General features: G+C 42.5%; 1 protein-coding gene across 1 annotated transcript in view; it reads left to right on the plus strand.

Annotated features, from left to right (window-relative positions):
- The first annotated feature begins 2,867 nt into the window (after positions 1-2,867).
- Positions 2,868-27,624, plus strand: part of ABCB5 (ATP binding cassette subfamily B member 5) — an 837,677-nt gene continuing 812,920 nt past the window's right edge. The window contains exon 1 of the mRNA XM_085630938.1: positions 2,868-2,985. Within this exon, the coding sequence (XP_085487064.1) occupies positions 2,969-2,985 (17 nt within the window). The 5' untranslated portion in view covers positions 2,868-2,968. The remainder of the gene's footprint in view (positions 2,986-27,624) is intronic.

Consider the following 27,624-nt stretch of genomic DNA (forward strand, 5'->3'; position numbering starts at 1 on the left):
GAGGCCCCCAACATCTAAAGCCATCTCCAATCTTTCCGCCATTCAATTAAATGACAAAAGTGAAACTTGGATGGTGCAAAATGAAACCATAACACCCAGTGACTCTGCAGTGTCCTGGAAGAGTAGTGTACAGCGCTCCAGCTGGGGGTCCTCTATCAGAACCTAGCACCTTAGGTCCGAGTCCCTTCCTGCAAATGAAACAGAAAAAATAGGGTATTGCATGTTGCTGAAGATAGTAAAACATCACAGCACAAATAGAACACAAGAATATACAGAAATGCATTATTCCAGATTCACATATAACTAATCACCAGAGTTCAAACCAAAATGACATGCCACTGGGTAACACTGGTCATAGTTTGTAATGGCTCAAGTGTGTTCCAGGAATTTTAAGTACCGGATGTATCATGCTGCCAACATATCTGAGGTCACATAGACACTGTAGTACATTGAGAACGTGTGTAATGCTTCAAGTGATAAAATGTCTGATGCGTTTGTGTTCAATTGTATCTGTGATACAAAGATTTTATAGATTGTTCACAAGCAGTACACTTGCCGTGTGTATGAACCCAGGTGAGCTGGTATAAGAGTGTGGTATTTGTTTTCACTGGTGATTGTATATCTGCCTTAACCAGCATGTCTCTCAGGGATCTGTTTTTGTGATAAGTAATGCTCAGTGGTTTACCCATGGACATACCTAAATTAGAGTAATGTTTGAGCAGGTCCCAATTGTTAGCTATGATCCAATGTACAGCACTCGATTCACTGTTAAATTTGTTGATACATCTGGTGGATTTGCCATTGCAGACTTTGTTCATACCTCTGTGTCCAAACATGATCTCATTCCTGGACTGTGTGCAGGCCTGCTTAATGGCTATGTCAAGGACCCACTTGAGGTAACCTCTTTAGGAAAATCGTTCTGACATGGTACCCTGTTCCCTAAGAAATGAGGTTTCATTACAACAGTTTTGCTTGGCACATAACTTCCCATAGGGGATGATCCACTTTAACTAGCTTGGTTGACTGCTAAGTGTGTGGAGAATGCTATTCCCTGCTGTGGGTTCACAATGTAATGTGGTAGTTGACCTTGTTGTGTAGTATGTAGACCTCTGTCTAAGAATATTATCTGATCCCTGCTCATATTCCCGATTAGGAGTATGGTCATTCAGATGTTTCACAAAATCCTTGGCATCTGTTTCACTGCCCTGTCAAATCAAAAACAGGTCCTCTATGAACCTCACCCAAAGTATGACCTTGTCCAATTCAGTGTGGTGGATACTTGTTCCTCCCACCAGCCTATGATGAGATCCACATAGCTGGGCGTGAAGCAAGTGCTCATCACAATCCCTTGTAAATGTCTGTAAAGAGTGCTGTTGAATGTGATAATGTTATTAGTGAGTCAAAACTCCATGTCTAGGAGCATCAGTATGTGAACAAAGTTGCTGACACGTCTGGTCCTTAGAAAAGTATTTGCATTACCTTAATCAGTCCTTATGTAAGATACTCGTATTGAGTGATTACACATCAAGAGTGAGAAGGAGAAAATTGGGTTTCCAGGCAATGCATTCAATCCTTTTAAGAAAGTCTTTAGTGATCTCTTTGTGGAAGGCAACATCTGCCACCAGAGGTAGCAGAAAGTGGTCTATGTACCACACAGTGTTTTCCAAGGAACTATTTCTGGGTGAAACCATTGATTTGCCAGAGGGTTGGTAGGGCATGTATGTACATTTTGGGAGTGGGTACAAGGTCAGTAACCTAGATTGTAGGTTCTTGAGTAATTGATATTCCCCCATTCCTCTGAGGCCTTTGCTTTTCCACATGTTGAGTTTATTCCAGAATTGGGTGATGTTGCTTTTGTAGTTAGCCTGACTAATAGTGGTGTAACAGTTGCTGTCACTGATTTGTCTTTTAGCTTCAGCGGGGTACATGTCAGTAGGTATGACAACAATGTTTCCCCCTTTTATCAGCAGAACATATTACAATGTCACTGTCATTGGCTAGTGACTCAATAGTCTTCCTTTCACACCATGTGTTGTTTCTCCTGGTTCTTTTACACTTAGACATCAGTCTTTTGAGGTCTTTGACTACCTTCTTGTGGAAGGCATTGATCAGATAAATTTGGACTTGGATTTACATTTTGTCTGTACATTGTGGTCAAAACTTATGCTCTGATCATGCAACAACTGTTCCGCATCACCAGTATCAACATCCTCATCTTGTATCTGGCACGGCTATGTTTTACAGAGCTGGAAGCCTGCCATGGTTCTTCCATTCCTAACAAAGCCTAATCGTGATCCTGTTGCCCAGGTTCTCGAAAATCTTGGCAAAACGTGACAGACTGCTTCTAACTTATGTGGAGGCCCAAAAATGTTTACATCCTTCTCATTAGGGCTTTAGGGCTAGACATAGTACTGAATTCCCCCTCTTTGGAGTCACTGATAACCTTAGACAACTTCTGGATGGGTGGGGGACCAGCCGCGCTTATTATATTAAACCTTAGCACAGCCTTTGACATGGTGTCCCATTCCACCTTGATCGATAGATTGGCAGCATTTGGTCTGGAAGGAACAGCATCAGCCTGGTTAACCTCATTCCTAAAGGATCGGACATTTGAAGTCTTTTTGGCAAATGTTAGGTTAAAGACACAAGCTCTAACTTCTGGATTCCCTCCGGGTTCAGTGCTAAGCCCAATGTTTGAGATCTAAGTCCACCCACTGCCCACTGGCAGATGTAGTGGATAGTTGTGGTCTGACCTTATTCTCTTATGTAGATGACACACAAATCATCTTTTCTTTGTCATCTGCACAGGATCATGGACCGTCCGATCTTAATATGGGCTTGAGCCAAATCGTCTCTTTGAAGAATAACTCCCTCAAGCTCAATGGTGAGAAGACGGAGGTTATGATCCTGGGTAAGAAACCTCAACTCTGTGGTACACATCATTGACCGGAATCCCTAGGAACTCTTCATGACCTGTCCCCAAAGGTACAAATTTGAGTTTTATATTGGATGAGAATCTCTCCATGAAACCTCAGGTGTACAAAGTTTATCGCCATCTGTTTCGCTATACTCAAGTGGTTGAAAAAGATCATCTGGATGATTCTCCAATCTGCCCAAAGGATAGTAAGCAAAGCTCTAATCTTATCTAGATTGGACTATGGCAGCATTCTGTACTTTGGATCAGATCAAGCATCTATCCGACATTTACAGATAGTTCAGAACTGAGAGGCTAGATTTTTATATTGGCTCCTGAAGCATGCTTCGAACTCACCTTTTCCAAGAGCTTCATTGGCTTTGGTTACAAGCTGTATTCAGTTTGAAGCTCTGTTCTATATGTTCAAACCGATAGCTGGAGTAGGTCCATGCTACATTCAGGATCTGATGGTTCCTCATCAGCCAACACGTATGCTGAGATCATTGAACCTCTACAATATATAAAGGCAAACAGTATGGAGGGATCAATCACTAATTTAGTTTTGCACAAGGGACCACATATTACCTTGGCATTTTAGTGTTTTTGTTGAAACAATTATTCATAGTTTTTGTAAGGCACATATATCAATCGGCGAGACTCAAAGACATACATATTCACATTAATTAAACACAAGACATAATATAAATGAACTGATCAAACATAAATTACGACAAACATACATATATACAATATATATAAAATATACATAACATATACATTCCCCTAACTATTTCGTATCCATGTACACTTCTAAATCTGAGTGTTACATTCAGAGGTAGTCCTCTTAGCGCCAGAGGTATCACACCTCTCTCTCATTGACTTGTGTGCGCATATTAACTAACATCTGATTTAAACAAATAGTTGGGCTCCTCCTTTATCTGTCAACGCGGTCGTGTTTCAGCCCCCAATTTCTTATCAGCTTCCTCAGGACAAGGGTACACACTATCTGTAGTCTTATCCAGACTATCAGAGACAAACAACTCCTTTTTCAACGTGGGTTTATACTCTTCCCCTATTCAATGGTCGGTGTTTCCCCTAGGAACCTTCACTACTGTCAGTCTTATTCACTGTGGGGGACCCCGGCTCTCTTCTAATCACTCGCCGTGCCAACAACTGTCATATGGAAACGCCACGAGTTAATCCAGTCCTTCCTGCTTCCGCCTCATTACGAGATCATTGAACCTTGCTTTGTGCACTGTGCAGTCATCTGGCCCACATGGGAGGGTGGTGCTCCTCAGTTCTGGGCCTGAAACTGTGAACTCCCTCCCAGAGCCTCTACTAAATTGCACCTCTCTACTTGATTTCCATGAAGGCATTAAGAACAGGCTGCTTTAAGCTGTTATCTGACATCTTTCCCTTTCATCAGGACCGGCAGACACTTTTTGGTAGCTGCACACTTTAAATAAAATCAATAAATATATATAGTGGGTGGGTGCATGAGCAGTTGTATTGGTGAGTAACTGCTTCTGAGGATGATGTCATCAGTGATGTCACTGCCTATGTCATAAGTGATGCAATATGTGCGGTCAAAAGCAGCGCATTGTGGGGCATAACTTGTAGTTAGCTCAGCTAACTATAACTGCTGAATTTCATTGATTTTGTAGGAGTAAAATATGAGCCTAACTATAAAGTTCTTGTAACCGTTGTTTTTTCAGCGAACATCTAAGATTTTTTATAATTTATTTCCTAAATGTAACTACTAACCTTTGACAGTGAGTGTGTGAGTGAGTGCATGAGTGTCTCAGTAAGTCTGAGTTGGTGTGTGAGTGCGTTTTTGAATGAGTACACGAGCCTCTGAGTTTGTCTGTGAGTAAGTGCATGAGTCTCTGAGTGGGTCTGTGTCTGGATGAGTGAGTGTCTGAGTGGGTCCGTGAGTGGGTACATACATGTCTGAGTAGGCCTGTGGGTTGGTGTGTGTCTCTGATGGTCTGTGCATGGTTCTGCGGGTCTTTGATTGGGTCTGTGAATGGGAACACAAGTGTCTGAGTGAGTCTGTGAGTAGATGCATGAGTGTGTGTGAGTGTGTGTGATTCTCTCAGTGGGTCTGAGAGTGGGTGAATGAGTGCTTGAATGGGTCTGCGAGTGGGCGGATAAGTTTTTGAGTGGGCCTGTGAGAGCACGTGAGATTCTCTGAGTCAGTGAGTGGCTACATTAGTGTGAGTGGGTCTGTGAGTCGGTGCATGAGTATCTCAGTGGGTCTGTGAGTGGGTACATGAGTACTTGAATGGATCTTTGAGTGGGTGCATGAGTGTGTGATTGGGTGCATGAATGTATGAGTAGATCTGTCAGTGGGTACATGGTAAACAAGCATTTGCAATGGAATAGATCTCACATTAGTGAAATGTTGAGCCATTGGCGTTGCAAATGCTAATGTTTGTTTTATTTTGTTAAACAATATCCCATGTAGGAGCATGAGTAATAGTAAATGAAATTCTACGAAGGAAGGAAATGGTGCTATCAGACCATGCTATCAGGTGTCCCTGTGGAGTTGTAAAGGGACTTTTATTAGCCAATTAAAGGACTGCACCCTTAAGTGAATTATAAAGAGAAAGATTGCTGCTGAGCATACATTTTTATTTGTTTTTATTGGAAATGCGATTTCTTCTAGCTTGCGTTTTAAAAGTGCACCATTGTTGTTTATTCATTTTTGTTTGTGAAATAAACCTTAATAAACAACAATGATGCATTTTTAAACATAAGCTATCAAAAATTTCACTTCCAATAAAAACAAATGGAAATGTATTCTTTGTTAGGCGAGGCCTAAAAAGAATATGAATCCAGGCAGCTCCTCTGGGTTTGGAAGAGCATGGGCAGACCTGTGTGAGGTGAGTTAGTCTAGGGGATGGAAGTGCATGGACTCATTACCGACTTAAAGGCTAACGTGTATGCTAACCCTGACTCTAGATTAGGCAGGATGAAGCGGCCGAAAGGGTGAAGGCTGATTTATTTTCCTTACTGAAGTCTCAGCTTTTTTTTAAAACTTGGATTGGACGTTTGCATTATTTATATGAACAATCTACACATCGTTTACTACCCTAGAAATAAATAACCTATTACTGATTGGTAGGCCTAGGTTAACCTTGGCCATACAACAATGCATAAAGGCAAAGCAGCCTAATTGAAAAAGCACAATAACATTTGAAAATAAAGTTAAATATTTAGCAAGGTTGGTAGTAGCAGAGTTCCAAATCCCGACAAGCAGCCAGAAGAACTTCTTTTCTGGCTAACCTGACCACATTCTGAACATCGATCAACATTTGGAGCAAGTGTCTGGTTTACTGGGCTAAGCATTAAGTGATGATATATGTGGAGACATAGTACAGGCTATGACTTAAAATTCCAGCAGGAACAGTATTTGCATTCTGGAGACGGGACATTCTATAAATAAGTGGTTAATAATGGTAATAACTATTTGCAGGGTTAAAGTGGCAGAGGTACAGGATAAAACAATAAAACAAAGGGGCATATCAGCAACACCCGGCGATAATTATCGCTAAGCGCAATTAGCGCTAGGATAATTATCGCCGGCTAGCATGGATTTTTATCACTGAGATAGTGTGCTATTAGCAACGCCTATCTCAAAAGCGATAAAAATCCTAGCGCTAACTGCCTAACGTGAGATTATCGCTGGAAACCCAGCGATAATCTCACGCAATGTGGCATTAGCTTGATGATAGGGACTCACAAACTTAGCCTTGATATCCACCTTCCATAGGATATCATGGCTAAGTCAATCCTGAAGCAGGCGTAAGGAAAGTAGCGATAACAGGGGTTATTGCTACTTTTCTTGCCACTATGCTTCATAGCGTGGGGCTTGATGATAGGAGAAATGTCGCTTAGCAACATTTCTCCTATCATGTCAGGTCAGGAACGCCCACTTTGCATCTCATTAGAGATGCAAAGCTGGGCGTTAGGAATTCCTACGCTAACGCAAGTTTCACGCGTTAGCGTGAGCTTGCTAATTAGGCGGTAAAATTATCGCCGCTTTTCGGCCCAAAATGGCCGCAAAAGCGGCGATAACTTTTTATCGCCATCTTGTAAATATGCCACAAAGTTACTTATATTATGAGGAGTGTTGAGAAGGCAAAACCACGACCATTACGCTGTGCATCCTGAAATAGCTGAAATAAATAATGAAGTGTCCGGGGTCCGATTCCAGTCGGGTTGAGTCAGCCGTTTTTCCTTTTGTAACCAACAAAGTCAGTTTCAAATGAACAGATCTTGTCATAGTTCAGTTCCGTCGTGACTTTACTCCTAACACCGGAAGAATTGAAACCTCACAATAAGGAGACTCCAAAGGACTACTTTGAAGAATTAGCTTGCAGGCCACATGCGAGCAGACTATAGAGGACCTTGCTCAAGCCCGATGCAGTTATGATTTAAGACAACAGCAATCAGCTGCATAAACTGCTTCAGATGAGGGCCCTGGAAATGAGATCTGAAGTGATACTACATTCAAAATAATTTACCAGCACGAAACAACCTCCTTCAGTCTCTGCTCCTAATCCCGCAGGGATGCAACCACACCACTGTAGCCCAACATCAGCCATAAATCACACAGACGGGCAAAGCAGGGCGTGATAAAGTATTTCTGCTTGTCTGCTTAACAGCATAGATAGTATATGTGAATGGCTCAAATGCCGTGCGGCCACCATTAGAAATGTTCACGCATCAACCGGACTAGTGCATAGGTAAGGGCACGTCATGTTTACTCGAAAGTTAAAAAAAAATAAGAAAAAGCCCACATCAAAGAAAACAAGGCGCTATCACTGGGGGAGCTGGACACGTTGCTGCTAGATGACAGTCTGGCGGCGGTGGCAGTGGAAGGGGGATAGCAACGCTACGGCAGCCCGAGTCTGCACGGCACGCCCAGCAGCTGCAGTGCTGGTGGTGGTCTGACAATTAAAAGTAAACCGTGCATTGCACACAGGAAATAAACACAGTAAAAGTAAAAGCGCGCATTGCGCACAGGAAATAAACACAAAAAGCGCCCGCCATTGCCGTAGGTCACAATTCATAAAAAAAAAGAGTTCTTAAAGACAACAGCTAAACAAGGGAAGTCCACAAAAGCGGACAAAAACTGTAGTTAGGCAGTGCCGCTTCCGGAATAAACGGAAGTGATGCATCGCATCTACAGCCAATAAAAATCCTAATAAGAAAAGCTATGTCAACGTTTAACAAATGGCAAGCGGCAGGAGAATTTAACCGGCAATAGGCGGAGTTTCTCTCAATATACAGATTACTTGATTCCTCGGAGTGCGAAACCTAACAAGCCGATCCTGAAGCAGAGATAGCTTATCGGTAACAGCTTATCAACACAGCTGCCCCGGTTTTTCGCATCCTGTTTCAGAGTGTCACATTGCATGTGAAACCGAACAAACAAAAACCAGAGTCAGTCAGGGGCAGCTGCGAGGAGCTAGAAAGTCACAGACAGCAGTGCCCCCTCTCCATCCACCTGAGCAGAGAAAGTAGACCGAGGAGCCAGGAAATACACAACACAAAAGAAACTAGTGCAGCGCTTGTGAAATGGTAGCAGCACTGATGCGACAATTATTAACAAGAAACCCAGGAGGAGGCAGGGCAGGGGAGGCAGCTGTAACACAACTGTGGTGTTAACAGGGGTAGGAGAAGGAATGCTATATATATATATTTAAATGTAGGAAGCTAGGGTGCTAAAGTTGAGCACAGACAAACAGTAAAAGAGCAGGAAACCAAGAAAGAAAAGAGTCCTCCAAACAAGAGATAAAGAACCATAGAGGAATAAGACATTACTAAGCCCCTGCTCTGTGGGAGGAACAGAAGAGAGAAATGAGGGACAAAGAGGCTGGACTGACCACTAGTAAGCAAGGATTTTTAAAGGACACTGAAATAGACAAATGAAAAGGAATGGCTAAAAAGGGGATTAACTTGATTCACAAAGACTGATTACAGCAGGTCTCGAAGAGACAGCTGCATTGTTTTGTTCGACCTAAAAAGTAGAGGGCACAGGTCCTCTCGCCAGCTCCCCCTGTGTCTAACTTTCCTGCAGTCTGCTATCCTCTGATGCCTTGTATTTTGTTACTCCTTGTTTCTGCCTCTTCTCTCCTGCCGTATATTTTGCCTCTTTTTACCCCTTATTTTGGCAATTTCTGCTCACTCCTGACCTTTATTCTGCTACTAGCTTTTGCCCTCTATTTTGCCTCTTGCTCGTCTATGACTGCTATTTTGTTTCTTGCTGCTCATTTATGACTTTTATTCTACCTCGTTGTTCTCTTTTCTGAACCTTATTCTGCCTCTTTCTTCTAATTGCTGGCCTATATGCCTCTTGCTGTTAGTTTTTGACCTTTATTCTGCCTCTTTCTGCTCCCTTCCAACCTTTATTCTGTCTCCTTCTGCTCCCTTTTGACCTTTATTTTGCCTCTTTCTTCTTGTTGCTGCTCTTTATTCTGCCTCTTTCTGCTGTTTTCCCCTCAAGACCCCTATGGTCCCAAACAACTGCTCATCTCCTGCAGGAGCGAGAATTGCTGCTGCACTGAGGATGCTGCTGTGAAGGCAGCTCCCTCTGTGAATGATCAATTATTTCATCTAGCTAAAACCTCTGCTTTCAGTGGGTGGGAGAACTTAGACCTCTCCCTCTGGCTGGAGCTGTAATGTTTGCTTTTGCATGGTGGGAGATGTCAAAGCTTACACCATGCAAAAGCAAACAACTATGTCTGGAGAAGAGTTTCCCAGGACATTACAGGAGCCAGTCCTTGGGGGTGTCAGTACCCAGGGCCATGTATGACTCCAGGAGGCGGGCAGTGCAGCCCCCCTCCTTCTGGTTGCTTGGGGCGACCCTGGTGAGCTGGTGGTACCATGGGCCGAGTACAGCCCGGGGGTGCGTGCCCTCCTCCATTTTTTTCAAATAAAGACAGCCCCTGGGAGTTGGTGGTCCCCAGGGCTCAGGGGGGTCCGTGCAGGCCCCCACCAGTCCATTTATTTATAACCTCATGGTCTACAGGCTGTGGCGGTCCAAGAGCCCCCTTCCACATTATTAAAACTAAGCCCCAGGGAGGTGGTGGTCCCTGTGGCATGATTAAGATTAAGAAGAGGAGCTCATGGCCCCTAGACCTGACTCACTCAGGGGCTATAATGTAAACAAGTACAAGAGACTGCACTTGTTATTTTTTTTCTTCAATTTTGCAACAGATGTGTGACTGTCAGATTCCTGTGGATTTTTTTTTTAAAGTGTTTTTGTCCCAGTCAGGGTCCCAGAACCACTGTTAGAGGGGTCTTCCTACCCTGCCCCCTTTTTCTTTTTATCCTTTGTGACAACCTAGTGATCCAACAACTTTCCCACACAGAAATGTGGGAAAAATTTGAATATTTTTTTCCAGCTACATTTGAAGTTTCAGGGGAGTCTGGGTGGCAAAACATAGGGGGATCAATGCTAGCCACAACTCCCTGGACTCAGACATGTGTCTAGTTTTCAGAAATGTGTGGGTTTGGTAGGTTTCCCCATGGCTGTTGAGCACGATCCAAAAAAGCAAGCACCCCCCTTGCAAAACCAGGTTGAGAGCACAAAAAATAGCAAAAATAGGCCCAGTAAAATGCCAAAACTGTGTACAAAATGTTGTTTTCTTGCAAAAGTCTGTCAGTCCCTGAAAGCTGGGAAGATGGTGACTGCAGCACCACAAACCCTTTGATGATACCATTTGTAGGGGAAAAAAAGATGCTTTCATGTGCAGCACTTTTTTCCCATTTTTCTACAAAAAACAAAATGTTGCTAAATTTTGGCTAATTTCTGGGTCCCCTCCAGGGAAATCAACAAACCCTGGGTACTTTTAAAATCCCTATGATGTTGGAAGAAAAGGCCGCACATTTGACGAGGATACCTTATGTGGTCAAAAAGTTACAGGGGCCTAAGCTTGAACTAACCTACATATTTAAAAAAAAATGCTTAGTACGGGGGGTGAAGCCCTAGCAACGAAGGGGTTAAACATTTTTTTTTCTAGGAGTCAGCGGAAGCCAAGTCTCAAGATGGCTGTCAACAATTCATGGTGAATTCTTGGCAGCCCATCAGATTTCAGCACAGGGACTGTCGAAACCTCTGAGAATCCCCTTCCCTATATATACAAATTTGTTTTTTTCATTATCTCCAAAATTACTGAACGTATTTATACCAAATAACAAAGGGTTCTTTCTGGACCAAGAGCTACCTTTCTGCAAAATTTGGTGTAATGCCATCCAGCGGTTTGGGCTGTAGTAGTTTTATAGAAATGAAAATTGGAAAGACAATTTTTTTACCCCCTCTTTTCCTTGGCCTCCACATTGATGAACTGCCCCGATACTTTGCATACACAACAAGAATCACTGGCACACTTTGTTTGGAAGATTTTGTGAAGATTTGTCAAATGGCGCCAAAAATATAGAAAAGTCGTGAAACGTTTTTCCTCTGGAAACACAGCCCTAACTATATACATTTTAAGGTAGGTGCTCCGATCATGAAGTTGGACTCGTGTATAGATTCATTTTACTCCTCCAAAGATAGCAGGAAGTGCACTCTTGTGGTCTGAACTACAATTTATTTTATAAATAAGCAGACACGTTTTCAGCTACCAAGCCTTTCTCAATTCTCAAAACAGAAATGCACCATTATCACAGATCCATGTAAATGTATCAAACTGCGCTCCCATTGGAGAACGTAATGTCGGCAAGGGGGAAGAGCTTGCCATCTAAGTAAATACTTGTTAGCATGGCCGCCATATTTTTATGCTGAATATTAATTGAAACCAAATGGCAAAAGTCTTCTCTCCTGGATAATGTCCGGAAATCTAGAAATGCCCAGGCTTGCCAAAAGTCAGTGTTTAATATCAGAAAACACCAGTTGCATTTAAGTACATAGCATGTCAATATTTTGCGGCACTTCTGGCAGTTCTCATGTACTACACTGATCTATGATCAAGAATTATTTATTATGAGGAAGATTGATCATTGGACTGTATTTATGTGTGTGCATGCGTGACTAAGGGACAGCAATATTTGCAGCAGGCAAGGGGCAACTTTTCTATTTTAAAAAAAATATTTTTATTATTGAGAGTTCATTACACAATTACATAAACGTATATTGCACAACTTCCCCTTAAAAACTTGTCTAATCTACTGACTAGTTTCCTATGGACTTCCAGCATTTCTCAAACTTTGTGTACAAGCCCGACCTTAGAGCATATCGTCTCTCCAGCTCTCTAAATTTATACAATTTAGACTGCCAAATTTGAAAAGTTGGTATGATCTCACTTCGCCAATTATGGAGAGTAAGTGATCTCACCACTGAGGCCAGCATATGTAGCCCTTCCTCTTGTGAGTTGTTTAACATTATACTTGGGGAACATCCAAGGGTTGCAATATATCTATTGATCACCATTGCATTGCCTAGCTTCATTCTGCAGTATTTCTCAATTTCTTCCCAAAATTGCTTAATCTTTGGGCAATCCCAAACAAAATGAGTCCATGTGCCTCCCTCTTCTGCTAAACACTGGAAACATCTGTCCTCTATCTGAGGATATACTCTATGCAGAAAAGGAGTCCTATATATCTGTCATTTAGTGTAGAATTGCATTCTCCTGAAATTGGCGCCTCTCAATGTAGTGTAGAATTTATTTGTTAATTTTATTCCAGACCATCCTTGAAATCTGTAGACCTTCTTTCTCATACCATTTATCTCGAGCTTTTTCGTACAGCTTTATAGTCTTCTGTTTTTTTTTAACTTGAAACAACTAGACAGAGACCAATGAGTAGTTGGGTAAAGTAAAGTCTCACTAAGTTCTAGTCTTGCACTTAGTGCGGACAGGTCACATTTTTCTAAAAGATACCTTATTTGAATAAAATACCATTTTAGGATATCTTTAGAATGACTAGGGCCACATTTTATCTCTGCCCACCTTTTCCAAATATCAGACCTAAGGAAATCTTCCACATAAATATATCAGTTCTCCTCCTATTTCTTTAGTATATTAGATTGGATCAATTCTCCCCAGCCTGCAGGTCGGTCAAACATGTTGAGCCATTTCTCTTAGGTATTCAAAATATTTGAACAGTTAGGTTTTTTGCTTTAAAAACCACTGGAAGACCTTGTAACATACTTTTTTGGGGTTCATCTCCAGCCTCATAGGATCTAGAATTTTATATTCTTACAGTATTCTTATTAAAATTTTTTTATCCATGCTTGGAGAATTAAGATAGTTAGAAAGTCCATGTGCGTTATGTGCATGATAGTATTCCCTCAGGTTGGGAAGGTCTAACCCTCTCTCCTCATTTGGGTTACTTAATGTGACTGGTGCTAACCTCAGTACCTTGTTAGCCCATAAAAAGGAAGAGAATAACCCATCTATTTCTTTATATAATGACATTTGTAGTGCACAGGGATTGCAGTGAATAGAATATTAATGGTAAAATGGACATTCATATTAGTGCTACCCGTCCAACTATTGAGATTGGGAGTTGATTCCATTTTGCATATAGCCACTTGACTTTCTGCACTAGTGGGACATAATTCAGTGTATATATTTCAATCACATTTTCTGACACTAGTATACCTAGATATATCTTAGGCCTCAAATTATGTAATGGCTGGAGATCAGGTTTTGTTTGTTTGATATCTTGAGAGGAAATATATCAATTATTAAATGGCATGCAGGATGGTAGCCGTGCCTAGAATACCAGGGTGAACTGCTCCTGTGAGAGGGTGCGGCAGCCCATACAGGGAAAATTCAATCGCATAACTGACAATCCAAAAGCCATGCTTCTAACACAAGGATTGATGCAAACTCAAGCTTTTGCTCAATAGTGATTTTTATTGCCATGCACAACCTCGCCTTAACACATTCCAGCTGGCACATAAGGCCTTGATCACACACTTACTGCGCCACCATTTTGGTACATTTGTATATGCCCATGCGTCATCATGGACATTGACAACAGAACCCAGACATTTTTCCACCCCAATGTGCTTTCACCAAGGAATGTGAAAAGAAATAAAATCACCATTCAAAGAAAAAATGAATGAAACTCGAAACTCTTTCATCACTTAATAATATTCTACAAAAGGACAATCATTAAGCGATACCTTTATCTTTACACCGTTATTCAGGTTCACATGTGAATGAAATTCAGTGCATCAGTATAATCCACCAGAGTTCATATCTTTACAAGTTCATCATAGTGACAGCATTAATTTCTTAACATAATTGATCACAGTTTAGTCCCAAGTTGGCAAACATTGTAAACCTCAAATGTGCCCAACTGTGTATTGTACTTTAACCCAAGTGGTTGGCAGACTTTAAACACTATTTTTCCCACGATTTTATATTGATCAATTCATTATGCTCTGTGAGGAAAGCTTTGATACTTATATGTGCACTTTCCATTGGATGAAATGACATTTTGAAATTTTGAATTAGACAAACATGACAAGACCTTCACACATTATGTGCCTATAATTCATTATCATACTACAGCCATGTTTGCAGCTCTTCATCTGCATTAGGCCCACTGGGAAACTTGAATCCAGGTCAAGGATATATCGAGTCTCTAACCACCTTAGAACTGTATCTCGATCCCACCCATCTGTTTGGTGGCACAGAGTCAATGATAAAATATTTTGTGTGTTGTAAATCACGTTTGAGGTATTCTGAGTTGTATCTCGCCACTGGATATGTCTGGTCCTCATTGAAATTTTCCCACAAGTGTTGGAATATGCAGTTGTGGAGTTGTAGGACATTGTGCCCTAAAGTGTACGGATTGCAGTGGCATGTGACTATATACATCACAAAATCAGGTTTCCAATTAAAAGTACCAATGAGGTTTCACATGGAAGGGGATTTGATATTCTGTGCAGTTCATCCCAATTGTGATTGCTCTGCAGGTAGCACATTTAAAGAATTTGTTCTTGGGCATCAGCCACCTCTGTGGTCTAAATGCTACAGGGCTGTTTCTCACCCCAGCATCTCTTATTGAGTAGGATCTGCAGTATGTCATGCAAGGATTTTTTAATACCAGTGGACCAATAACTGGATCAGATCAAATGATATGCCTGATTTTCCATACTAATGAATGCAGTGTCTCATCCTGCAAACTGTAAGGCACAATCATTCTAGCTTGTGTTTCTTGCTTGTTTGTTTTTCTAGTAAATAAAATGGTATCCCTGATCATTTTGTTTACTACCTCCTGTGTTCTTGTTAACAATTTTCAGCTGTATCCCCTCTGCCAGAATCTGCTAAACATCTCCTTCTGACATCAGGGCTCACACTACAATTGTGCTTAGCAAGTAACATTTCACGATATAGGATACTAGCTATGAGGTGTGAGGAATTAAATTTTGAGGCATGCAAAGCAGTATTTCCAGCAGTTTGTTTTCAGTATAACTTAGCTTCCAATTTGTTGTTTTCAAAGAAAACCTCCAAATCCATAAAATATTAAACCTTGGATTTGCTAACGTCACTTGTAAAATACAGGTTCAGATCATTCTTATTGATATCATCCACAAAGTTAGTTGCAGTCTGGACAGACACTCTCCGCACCACATATAAATCATTGATAAAGTGAAGGCAGACGACTACATGGTCATCCATGCTGTTTTGTGACAGATGTGGAGAACCTGTTCCTCCCACCAGCCCGTGTAAATGTTTGCGTACCAGGGGGAGAAACAGTAGCCCATCGCTAAGCAGTGCAATTGGTGGATCAATTGACTGCCAAAAAGAAAATAATTATGCTCCAAGCACCACCTTATCCCTAACAGCATCTGATTTTGCCTGTACGGCTTTAGTGGCTCGCTTCACAAAAAATGTTCTACCGCCCTTAACCCATCATAATGACTAATACTAGTATAAAGAGCTATAGTATCAAGAGACATAAGTACATAGTTCTCATCCCATGGCATGTTATATATCCTTTTTTAGAAAATCCCCAGTGTCCTTAAAAAATTTACAATAATGAATTCTTATCTCAGACCTGGTAGAATAGAATATAGTAGTCAGGCTTTACTAGAGGATCATGGGTTAAGCAATTGACATGACTAAAAAGAAATCCAACACCAATTTATAACAAGCATTAGCATAGCCAATAGGTCTCGCCTTTGGGACCTTATAAGTGTTTAGCCATGCAACAGTTGATGTTGTTGCACCAAGCATATGGTGCTGGATAACTAAACACTTATAAGGTCCCAAAAGTGAGACCTATTGACTATGCCAATGCTTGTTATTTCTGTGCCTTATACGTAAAATAGAAATGAAAAAATGATTCATTACCCCAGTCTGCTAAGGCCAGACCTAATGACTTTGACAATGTATGTTATTTATTCTATTTGTTAAGTTGTTTCTAAAATAAAACATAGTATTTTTCAAATGTTAAAGAGAAAATATTCCTCCTCGGGGATTGCCCAAATATATGCTCTGTTGTCATGTTGATTAATTGTTGCTGTGCTGTTTGTCTTGTTAGGTACACACCCATTCCATTGTTTTCATCACCCCATAGCTGTCAGTGGCTTCTTCCCCCAGTGGCTTTAATCTGTTTAATTTATAGACGTTTTTGGCCCATGTGTATATTGTTGAATTGCAAGCAAAAATCCATGGAAATGTGCTACTTCGGCTTGTGTTTTTGTTCTGTCTTGTGGATGGTCAGTCTCTTTTAGTTGCATAGAAATCATTAGTTTATTGGGCGTAGTGGCTCCAGTGCACAATGCTTTAAGGGGCCCACTGCATCCCAATTATGATTGTCTTTTATTTCCACGGGTGGTGAGGACCCATTTCTTGCATTTGGACCCGTGGCTCCATAGCCACACTACGGGCCTCTTTTAAAAAAATGTTTTTTTAAACAACAAAATCGCACCTACATACCGAATCACAAAATATTTTATATACCCATGGTACATTTAGGTGTGCTAACGGCTGATCCTGAACCACAGAATCAGGTTTTGTGGATATTTATTGGGGCAGATGCAAGTAGAATTGCAGAAAAGATGGTCAGATTCTACACATTAGTAAGTGTGAGGTGAGGAAATAGATGTTCTTCTGGGAGATCGCATTGTAACTATCGCAAACGCCCACAAAATCAGAAGGCTGTGAATGTTTAAAACATTTGCAAAATTAATCACAAATGAACTGCGCACGTAAATGTGCATCTTCAAAAAGTTGGCATAAGTGGTGCAATTATGAGGAGAGGGCATGAAATACCACCATATTCTGAAGGGCAATAGGGAGAGTGATTGCTACATAAACAAGCGCACGCGCCTCGCGTGGCAGCAGAGGGTGGGGGCCTGAGCGATTCACTTGCAGGAGCGAGCGGCTGGCGCTGCGATAATTGATAACATATGGCACCAGCCGCTTGCTCCCGCAAGTGAATCTCCAGACGTGCACACGTTGCCTTTGAAGGCAATGGAACGCATGCACGTTTTTGGCTGAAAAGCCAAAGCGATCGCTAAAGGTCTTTTTGCCTACGCAGCGCATGTGCGCTGCGTAGGCAAGATCTAAAAATAAAGCAGAATTTCATATAACTTTAGACCCCAAAATGAAGTAAATCAGAAAAGTATAACCAGAGGTATGAATTTTAGAAGCAATACTAATTGAGTGCAAAACAGTACTGCAAATCATTGCAGTCAATGGGAAAAAGCACTAGTGACAATTGGTCCCTTGCATTCCGAGTTGAGTTTATCCCAAGGAAGGTAAAGGTTATGCGGGTCTCAGGACCAAGTCGCCACAGTAAGTTCAAACTTACCTGGCTCGAGAGGGCTAGGTGCAGAGTTGTGCTGGGTGTCCTTGGTGCCGAAGAGGGAGCTGTTGGAAAGCTGGTTTTACCACTTACACAGTGTTGATGTGGAACATGGTGCAAAACATGGACAACAAGGTCAAAGCTGATGTTGGATGAAGGTTTTGCGGAGTTCCCTTGAGGTGCAACCTGGAGTAAAGGGGTTGGTTGCCAAATTGGCAACCAGGAAGCCTTTGCAGTGGTAAGCACAGCAGAAAGGTAATTCAACATCCGGGGTAACATTGTAACTCCCTGAAACTTTGTAAAGGTCAGGAAGGTGTTTCCCACAATGCACTGGATCATCTACTTCAGCGGTTTCTCAGAGTGCTTGATGGTTCCACGATTATTTAGTTCTGGTGTGTTGATTTACATGAGGTTGCAGGGGACTAGTGCCTTTAGTCGAGGGAAGTCTGATGATGCCCCTGGCTCACAAAGGGGTGCCTCTGTCCGGGTGAACCGAGCTTTGCTCCAAGACTAATCATATTCTTGCCATTCCAGGCAGATTGCCACTGGAGCAAAGTATCACGCCTTTGGTTAGGACTCAGTCACCTTTTCTACCCAGAAATCACCATTCTACCACTTGTAAAAACGACAGATGTATTCCTTAGCTAAAGACTTGGTAGCCCACCCTAGAGGTGTGTCTTGCCTTCTGGGCATACACACCTGTGCCTGGGGGTGGGCTGTTTCCTCTAATGGGGGGCAGCCTGGTTGCATATCACAGGCACTGAAGCCTTTTACCTCGTCACCTTGATATGCTACTTCACTAACCATCCTGTCAAGGAAGGAGGTGTGACCTCCTTCCTGTCCAGGCCTTTGTTTCTGTCTCCTGGTTGAGTTCACACTTCCTGGCAGGGTTCAATTCCTGTGTTGGCAGCAGCAGTCGCAGGCTGCCAGTCCGAGCACAGGAAAGGCTGGGGAAAACAGGTGGGACATCTCTAAGGTAGCCACCTGGGTGCCTGCCACATTGCCCTCTACACAAGATTCATCTAATTGGTGATGAGGCATGTTGTTTGATATCAAATGCAACATATTTAGGTGGTATCATATTGGAGCTGGCAACCGCAGGTTTGCCCGGGTGCTAGCCAATGTTATCCTGTGGACTGTCCTTTAACGGTAAAGACCACTATAGGTACAGATAGACCTTAACTTATATGTACACACCTTTTATATAATGCACCCTGCCACCTGGGCTCAGGAGGCCTTCCGGTGACTGGCATACATTAAAAATAGTGCATTGACTTTGCAACGCATGGTGAGAGTAAAGTTGTGTTAGAGCAGTTTGAACTCCTCCTGCAGTCTGCAATGGCAGGACTGATGTCAGTATTTTACTTGGGTCATTCAGAGTAGCACAAACAGTGCCTCTCTGAATGACCCTTTAACACCCATGCCCTGTTTCCCACTGGTACCATATATTAGGGTCTTATAAGAAGGTTAAAGTCCTTGCCAATTAGGGTTACCATGTTTAGGGAGAGAGCACTGGCAGTTTAACCTGGGCAGCAGACTCCAGGTCACCTTCAAAGTCCTCACCATCAGCATTCGAGCAAAAAGCGGGAGGGAGACCACACAAAAAGGGCTCTTTTCTATACTGGTCCTGCAGCCTGACATACATGGCTGAAGGAATTGTATGGCAGGGGGCTCACTGTATAGATTTAGGGCTGGGCCTGGTGATAAGCCAGGCCCTTTAGCCAACCCTATGCTACGCATTGTCTAAAGTTATGCTCAATGAGGGGCTTGGGTAAATAAGTTTAAAACATCGGAAATGTACTGAAACAAAATGGTTAAAGTAACTGTATAATTAGGTAGAGTATTACGATTTTACTTAGTGGTAAAAAAACTCACAAATTTACTGGAAAAAAACTAAACTAAAATTAAAATGAAGTTTTACTTTGCTAAAGTAATACGATTTTAGCTTATATTTAAAAAAAAATCATAAATAAGTGACAACCATAAATGTTAATGTGACTTTAGAGTTAAGTCTTGTAATAAAATGAAAACTCAGAGGTCAATAACTGAAATGTACTAGTTACTTTACTCGTCTAAGCCTAACTTACATCCTTACCATGAATTGCTTATGATCTTGCATTATAATTCACTCGTAACATGTTAAATAACATCAGTGAAGACATCACTAATGAAATCTCAAATGACCTCATTGATGACATCACTGATCACATCACTGATGCCTAGGTGCTTGCTGGTATATTAATGTGTCATGCAGGTTTTGGGAGGGTTGCTCAAAGGTGGTCAGTATTGTACTCCAAGGGCCAGATGTACAAAGGCCTTTTGCCTTTCTAAATGGCCCGAATCGCTATTTCAGCCCATTAAGAAATGCAAAACTGCCTTTTCCTATGTTCAAAGGCCTTTAGAGAATCGCAAAATGGGATTTCTACCCAGTTGAAATCGCATCTAGCAATTCTCTAATAGGAAATTGCAAATAGGGAATTCCTATTTGTGATTTCTTAGCACATGTACAAAGCATCCTGAATGCAAAATGAGCATTATGAAATGCATTTACATTAAACTCTGTCGATGGTAACCATGTGCAATTTCTTTTTTTTAAAAGCACCCCAAGATGCTTTTAGTACAGTGCAATACAGCACACACATGCACATAGGACATATGCGTGCTCTAAATATGAACTACAATTTTTGTGGGGTGCATTATGCACATAGCCATCCTTGGTTTAGCATTTCCAAAATAGCAATTTCCTTATAGAAAATCGCTAATTTGGAAATGCAAAAGTAGCCCATTGTAGAGCGATTCCAACTCAGTAGGACTTCCTATTAGGAAATCGGTAATTTCACACATATCATTTTGCATTTCTTAAATAGGGATTCCTATGGAGTCGCTATTTCGGAAAGCAAAATTGCATTTTCGTACATCCCGCCCCAAGTCTCTGCTATGGGGTATTGTCTAAAACCATCCAGACTTCATGTAGTATTAACCTATATTCACTCTTGGCCCATTTATGGACATCATGCTTCCACCGTGCCAATGATGGCAGTTTATCTAATTTCCAGTTCTTGGTGATTCATCTTTTGGCCAATATAAATGCCAAGTTAATGAACCTATCACCAATTCTGCTTGCTTTAGGCCTAGGAAATATCCCCAAGAGGCTCTCCTCTGGGGTGCAGCTGTGTTCCCTTTGGACCACTGTGTTAAATGTTTGGACCCTTTGTTCCTAGCTATATCCATACCATGTGTCAAAAGTATGCATCTATGCTGCCACATCTCAGTTACTTTTAGTTTCAGACCCAGATGTAGGGTTGATCCACGTAGGTGTCCAGTATGTGGCATGTAGGTAGTCAAACTGGATATTTTTGAGTCTAGCATTGATAGACACTCTTTGAATGCAGCCTTTTGTCCCTTCTCATTCGTTAACCGAGAGGACCATCTCCATGCAAGTCTCACATCTGGTTTTGAAGACTACCATGTTGATTTTGCTCATGTCTATAAAGGATTTATTAAACCAGGTAATCAGTTTGTTGCCATTACCCATTTTGAATAAGATCACTAGTGCTTCATGTGTTGGGGGCTCTGTGTCTCTACAACCTCAATGCTCCTTCTTTCACTAAGCTTCTAAGACTATCCAGGAATCCTACTGGAGAGAACCACAAGTCTTCCACAATTGCCTTCATAGTTAACAGGTTTGATTCCTTAAAACAGTCACCTATCTACCTATCGGGGTCACCATTCTGAAGTTTGTATATAGTCCACCTGTCCATTTGTCTAGGCCTGTAACAAGTCATCCAGTAGGATAATGGATGTAGATAAGGATTTTTATTTAGTTTTAGAAAGTCTGAGAAGCCAGGGCTTTTTGCAGTGTCCCCGTACTTTTTGTATACTAGATGTTAGTTTTCTGACTGAATGTGCCCTTGGCTCTGCTAACCAGACCCAGTGCCAGTGCTCTGTGCAAAAAGGTACATGGTAATTGGGTATAATTAAAATTGGTACTGACAACCTTCCTGTAAGTCCCTTGTATATGGGAAGGCATCTAGGTTTAGAGGTCCATTAGATTTAATGCATTTAAATGTGTACTGCTGGGTTGCCTGCTGTCATTTTAAATGTCAACCCTGCTTTGAAGGCTGCTTTTAAAATAAAACTTTGGAAAAGTACTTTCAATGTCCTAATCTACCTTATTTTTACATACGTCACCCCTAAGGTCTGCCCTCGGTGCCCCAAAGGGCTATGTTAAAATAAGCAGGGATATTATAAAAGATGTTTCGTATTCTTTGGTGATGGGAAAAACTGCCAATTTCATTTTTGCCCATTGTAGTATATTGGCTTCACCGGCTAACATGGGACTGCTTTGTTAAACTTTTTTAAAGTCCAACCATTGATAGAAGTGAGCTATAATAATAATTAAAAGTGTCAAAATTATAGTTTGAATAACATCAACAACTTGCAAAGGTGGGATTTATAATAACTATGACAGACAAGAAGTTGTAGTACTTGTTTTTCTGATCTGCCTGAATCCAGCTCTAGAGCAGCCTCCCCTTATTGGTCAGCCTATGCTCTGAGGTGTGAAGTGGCCTGAAAAGAAACAAAGACAGTTGCTGGGAGGAGATCTGCAGTGGCAGAGCAAAAGGCAGGAAGAGGACCGGGTAGCCAAACTGGTGTTCAAAGAGGGCTAAACACTTAGGGGCAGATTTATAACGGACTTGCGCCACTTTTACGCCGCCGTTGCGTCACTTTTGTGACCCTGCGCCATGTTGCGCCCCATTTACAACGTGACGCATCTAGGGAGATGCGTCACGTTGTAAAGCCTGCGACACATGTGGGCGTACCTGCACAGGGGGGGGCGTTCCGGCGCAGGAACGCCTCCGAAAAGTGGCTGAGTGAAATCTACAAGATTTCACTCAGTCACTTTTCCGGCCATGCCGCGTCAAAACCCTGCACCTGCTTGAAGCAGGCGTAAGGATTGACGCAGCATTGTAACAATAGGGCACCCCTGACCCTTGCTGGAGCTGCGTCACGCTTGCGACGCAACTCCAACAATGCGTCAACCTTCCGCCATCAGATGCGTCATGCATCTGTTAATCCTTGCGCCACGATGCGCTGCATTGTAAATGCGGCGCATCTATTGTGGCGCAAGGGTAAACTTTCGTGATGCATCTTCCCTGGAGCATCCATGCTGATTTGCAGGGATGTGCCAGGGAACATAAATCTGCCCCTTAGAATGTAGGACCTAGGCCTACCCCAACTTCCTGCACCCCCAGCCAGATGTGAGCTCTTATATTTTAAATATCAGAGGGACTGGAAGGGGAGTGTTAGGGAAAGTTAGCCACACCTGATGGTTGGGTTATCCATATTTTAACTCCAGGAGAGATGTCATTTCAGATTTTATGGAACAGTGCTTTCTTGGAAAAGAATATGCCACTCTTCAGAGGAAATGTCCATCACTGAGGGTGGCACTATACATCCCATTGGCCAGTGGTGCCCCCTCGCCAGCCCAGAAGCCTGTAAAAATATGGCAGACCTGTCCAGAAACTTGGATCCCTACCTGGAAGAAACAAGAAGAACGACCACCCTGCTGAACCCCTGGCCTGCACCAAGAGGACTGAAATCATAAAGACTGCACCTGCTGCACACTTTGGGCTTTAGCAAAAGAAGGACGTTGCCTGACTCGAAGTTGACAGACCCATTTTCTAGAGTCAAACCGGCGATGTCAAACCTGAGCTTTTTCTTCATCGACCAGACTTCAAGGAGTTGACTGAGGCATATGCGCCAGTCTTAACATTCTGGACCACAGCTGTTTTTTTGTGGTATGTAATGGTAATAGTAGTGGGTGGTAAGCTCCACTCCCCTAATAATATTATTATTATTATTATTATTATTATTATTATTATTAATAATAATAATTAAATTTATAGGGTGCATCAGCTACCCAAAAAGGGTTTCCCGGCACCAGGCAGTCCACGGAATGTAAAACTGCTTAAATAATTATTGGTTAAAAAGTCACGTTTTCAATGATTTGCAGAATTGGACATATACTGTTTCATTCTGAATAGATGTGGGAAGGGAATTCCAGAGTGAAGGACAGAGGTATGCACACTATCTGACACCCATCTGAGATACTCTGACTCTGGGCACAGAGAATTTCCCTTGAGTAGATGAACGTAGGCATCTAAGAGGCACATAGGGGCAAACCAGAGACTGTAGGTACTGAGGGGCTACACCTGTTTTGATTTTGAACATGTAGCTCAGGGCTTTGAACTTAATTCGGTTCTCAACCCTGAGCCAGTGCAGCTCCTGCAGGTGACTGGAAACAGAAGAGGCTCTGAGAATCCGGCAGAGTAGCCTTGCTACGGAGTTCTGAACCATTTGCAGCCTGCGAGTGACCTCCTTATTGGACCCTAGGTAAAGAACGTTACCGTAGTCCAGTCTTGAGGTGATTAGCGCCTGGACTACTGTTCTCTTGGTGGACTCTAGCAGCATCCAAATGATCTTTTTTAGCCACTTCAGAATGATGAAGCATGTGGCGCCCACCTTGGTAGCATGATGTTGCATAGTTAGTGAGTCATCAATGGTGACCCCCAAATTACGGACTTGACGGGAAGGTTGGGGAAGTGCACCCATCCCGCTAGGCCAATGTTGTGGGCCCTAGAGATCTTTGTTTTTTCCCAATATCAAGATCTCAGTCTTCTCTTCGTTGAGCTTAAGGTAATTTACCTGCATCCAAGATGCTATTATTCCCAAGCCTAACTGAAGGGGGAAGATTCAGCCGTATTCTCTATAGAAATAGAAAAGATAATTCTCAGAGTCATCCGCGTATGAGAACAGGGACAGCCTGGCATTTTCAGAGACATCAGCCGGAGATCTAACATAAAGATTGAATAGTAAAGGGCTAAGGATGGAGCCCTGAGGTACCCCATAAGGGGAAGAATGGGTATCGGAGAAGGCTGTTGGGGAGAAGACTAGAAACGTGCGGTTGGCAAGGATTGAAATGAGCCATCAAGGCTGGGCCACAGATGCCTAATAATCTTAATGTTTTTTTTAACACGGTGTGAGACACCGTGTCGAATGCTGCGCTTACGTCCAACAGAATAAGGGCCACCGTGTCTCCAGCATCCAGGTGAAGCCGCAGTCTTTCCGTTACCCCAAGTAGAGTTGTTTCCGTGAAGAAACCGGCTCTGAAGCCTGATTGGGATGGGTGAAGGAACTTTTGTGATTCCACAAAGTTGGAAATCTGACCATGAATGTATTTCTCTAAAGTTTTTGAGAAAGCCAGCAGCAAAGAGATGGGCCGATAGTTGGGGGGCATGTCGGGATCCGCATTGGCCTTCTTCAAAAGGGGGAGCACCATAGCATGCTTCCACTCTGATGGAACTGTGGCTTCTTGTAATGGGGCATTTAAAAGATCCATAATTACAAGCAGAGATAGCGGCTCAAGCTGCTTAAGCACAGAAATAGGGAGAGGGTCCCTAGGCGATCCTGATTTGATGCTTTCAAGAAGACCTTTAAAGGAAGCTGTGATAAGTAGGGGCCATGTATCCAGTTTATTAGAAGGTGCATGACACACCCTGTCCTGGTCGGGGTGAGTATTTTCAGCTGAAGGCAATGTCATTTCAGGTTGGGGTGAGTTAGTGGGCTGCTGTGGAGAGGGGCTATCACACTGCAAGCCAGCTATTTCTGAATATATTTTTTCTTCTTTCTGGACAAAGAAAGCAGCCAGTCCCTCACATTGCCGATTGTTAAGTGAGGGGGGCCTAGATTGGGTTTCGGAGCCAGCGAGTTCCTTGACCATGTTAAATAATGTTTTGGAGCAGTTTTGGGCATTTTTGTAAGCAGTTTTAGAGTTGGAGGCATAATTTTTTTTCCACCATCTTTCTAGCACCTTACATTTGCCTTACTCTATTTTCAGTTTTTCAGTGAACCAGGGTGCTGAAGGGCGATGATTATTTAGCCTTTTTTGGGAAAGAGGGAGACAGGTGTCAATGGCATTGAGAAGCCAGTTTTGTACAGTGTCCGATAAATTATCCAACATTTGTTTGGAAATGGACATGTTGGAGGACAGGATATTATTTAAAGCATGCATATCTAATGTTTTCCTATTTCTTGTTAATTTTTTGAGAGAGAGGATCGCAGACGCAGAGTTTTCTGGAGATACCAGACGGATATCAGTGATAAAGTGATCGGACCAGCATAGAGGGAGTGCTGGCGAGCAATGATTACTAGTTAAATTTGAAAAAATAGGAACCAGTAGATGGCCCGCCACATGTGTGACACCTGAATTGCGTAAATTAATATTTGTGGCTGCTAAATCAGATATAAGGGAAGTGCTGATATTGAATGTTGTGTCCTCCAAATGCAGGTTAAGATCCCCCAGAATAGAGAAATTGGCAGTATCCATAAGCAGAGGGGTAAGCAGACCAGAAAAAGATGAGGCCCAAGGACCAGACGGTTCGGGAGAGGGGTACACCAGTATGCCTGAAAAGTTACATTTCGGAGTCAGGGCCAGCTTGAATAATGCTGCCTCACAACTCTTGAATGGTAAATCTTCAAATTTACATTGGTAGACTTTTTAAAAAATAATAGCAATACCCCCACCTAATTTGAAGACCCTATCTTTCCTCACTATAGCATAATTAGGCGGTAAGGCAGCCGCAACGTCAGGGCCAAAACTTTCATGCAGCCATGTCTCCGTAAAAAATACGGCATCTGGCTGTTCGTTGACCAAAAGTTCAAAAATGTCCGCTTTATGCTTCTGGAGAGAGTGGCAGTTTGTGCTAAGGAAGGTAAATTCCTTGCCTGTTAAAGTGGCGTGGATTCGGGAAGGAGTTTTGTGTTTGTTGCCATTAAAAATAGGGTTACGGCCCAAGGTTGTATCAAAGGAGAAGCCACAGCATGCACATTTATCCCCCCGTTCTCAAGATGTAACAGGGTACAATCGGCGAGTGGTGGATTTTGGTAAGCCATTGGTTGGCTAGTGGAATAGACAAGCCTAAGAGCCCTATTTGGGCCAGGGGTCATGGCCCCTGGTCCCGGACGGGCGCAGACGGGCTTGCCTTTGGTGGGGTTCGCAGAGTTTTGCTATTGCGTTCTCCGCTTGGAGAGCGCAGTTTGTCAAAAAGTCTACCAACTGGCAGCATAGCAGGGTTTTGGCAGCCACCTCAAAATTCAACTGAGAGAAACATCGTGGAGCTTTTTTACGCTCAACTATACATTGTTGTACGGCCATGGGCTCAATTTAGTGGCAGCAGATCAGAGACTCACATTCTTGCATCAAGTGATTGTTGTTCTGACTTATTATTCTATGCAAAGTCAGCAATCGATACAGTGGATCTCCATCAGAATGGAAGTGGCATCTTTTGACTGGTAGTGACTTCCCCGGTCAACAGTCAACACAGAATTTTGGCAGCTCCATGCATCTGGGCAGGCTGTGGGATGCCGGCAGATCCCCCATGCACCAATCTCGTTTCTACATTCTCCCACTTGCACACAACATGTGTACATCACTAGACAGTTACTGATAAAAAGTTCCCTGTCTACCCAAGCCACTGTTTATTTGGATGGTTCCCTCACACCTCTAAAAATAAGGTCACTAGTGAATTTCAAGGCTTAGCATTCATAGTGGCTAAAGAGGAAGTTGCAAGGAACTGGAATTTCTGGGAGGCCCCCGTAGGGAGATGGAGAAATTGGCAAGCTTCAAGGGAAGGTTGTGACAGGCAAGAGTCAAACAAGGTATGGGCAAAATAGATACAGTCCATGGCTTGGACACCCTGGTGGATAGCTTTCCATCCCCTGACTCCAAAACCACTATGCCCTCACCAGTGGGAATGCAAGCATAACCCTTCCACCATGGATCTCCATATAGCACTGCTGACTGTAACCAAGCCTGATTGACGGAGAGGAGATATGAGTGCAGCCGGCTGTATGCCCTCCACTAGTAA

The sequence above is a fragment of the Triturus cristatus genome, chromosome 10 (assembly GCF_964204655.1).
Source record: "Triturus cristatus chromosome 10, aTriCri1.1, whole genome shotgun sequence".
NCBI lineage: Eukaryota > Metazoa > Chordata > Amphibia > Caudata > Salamandridae > Triturus > Triturus cristatus.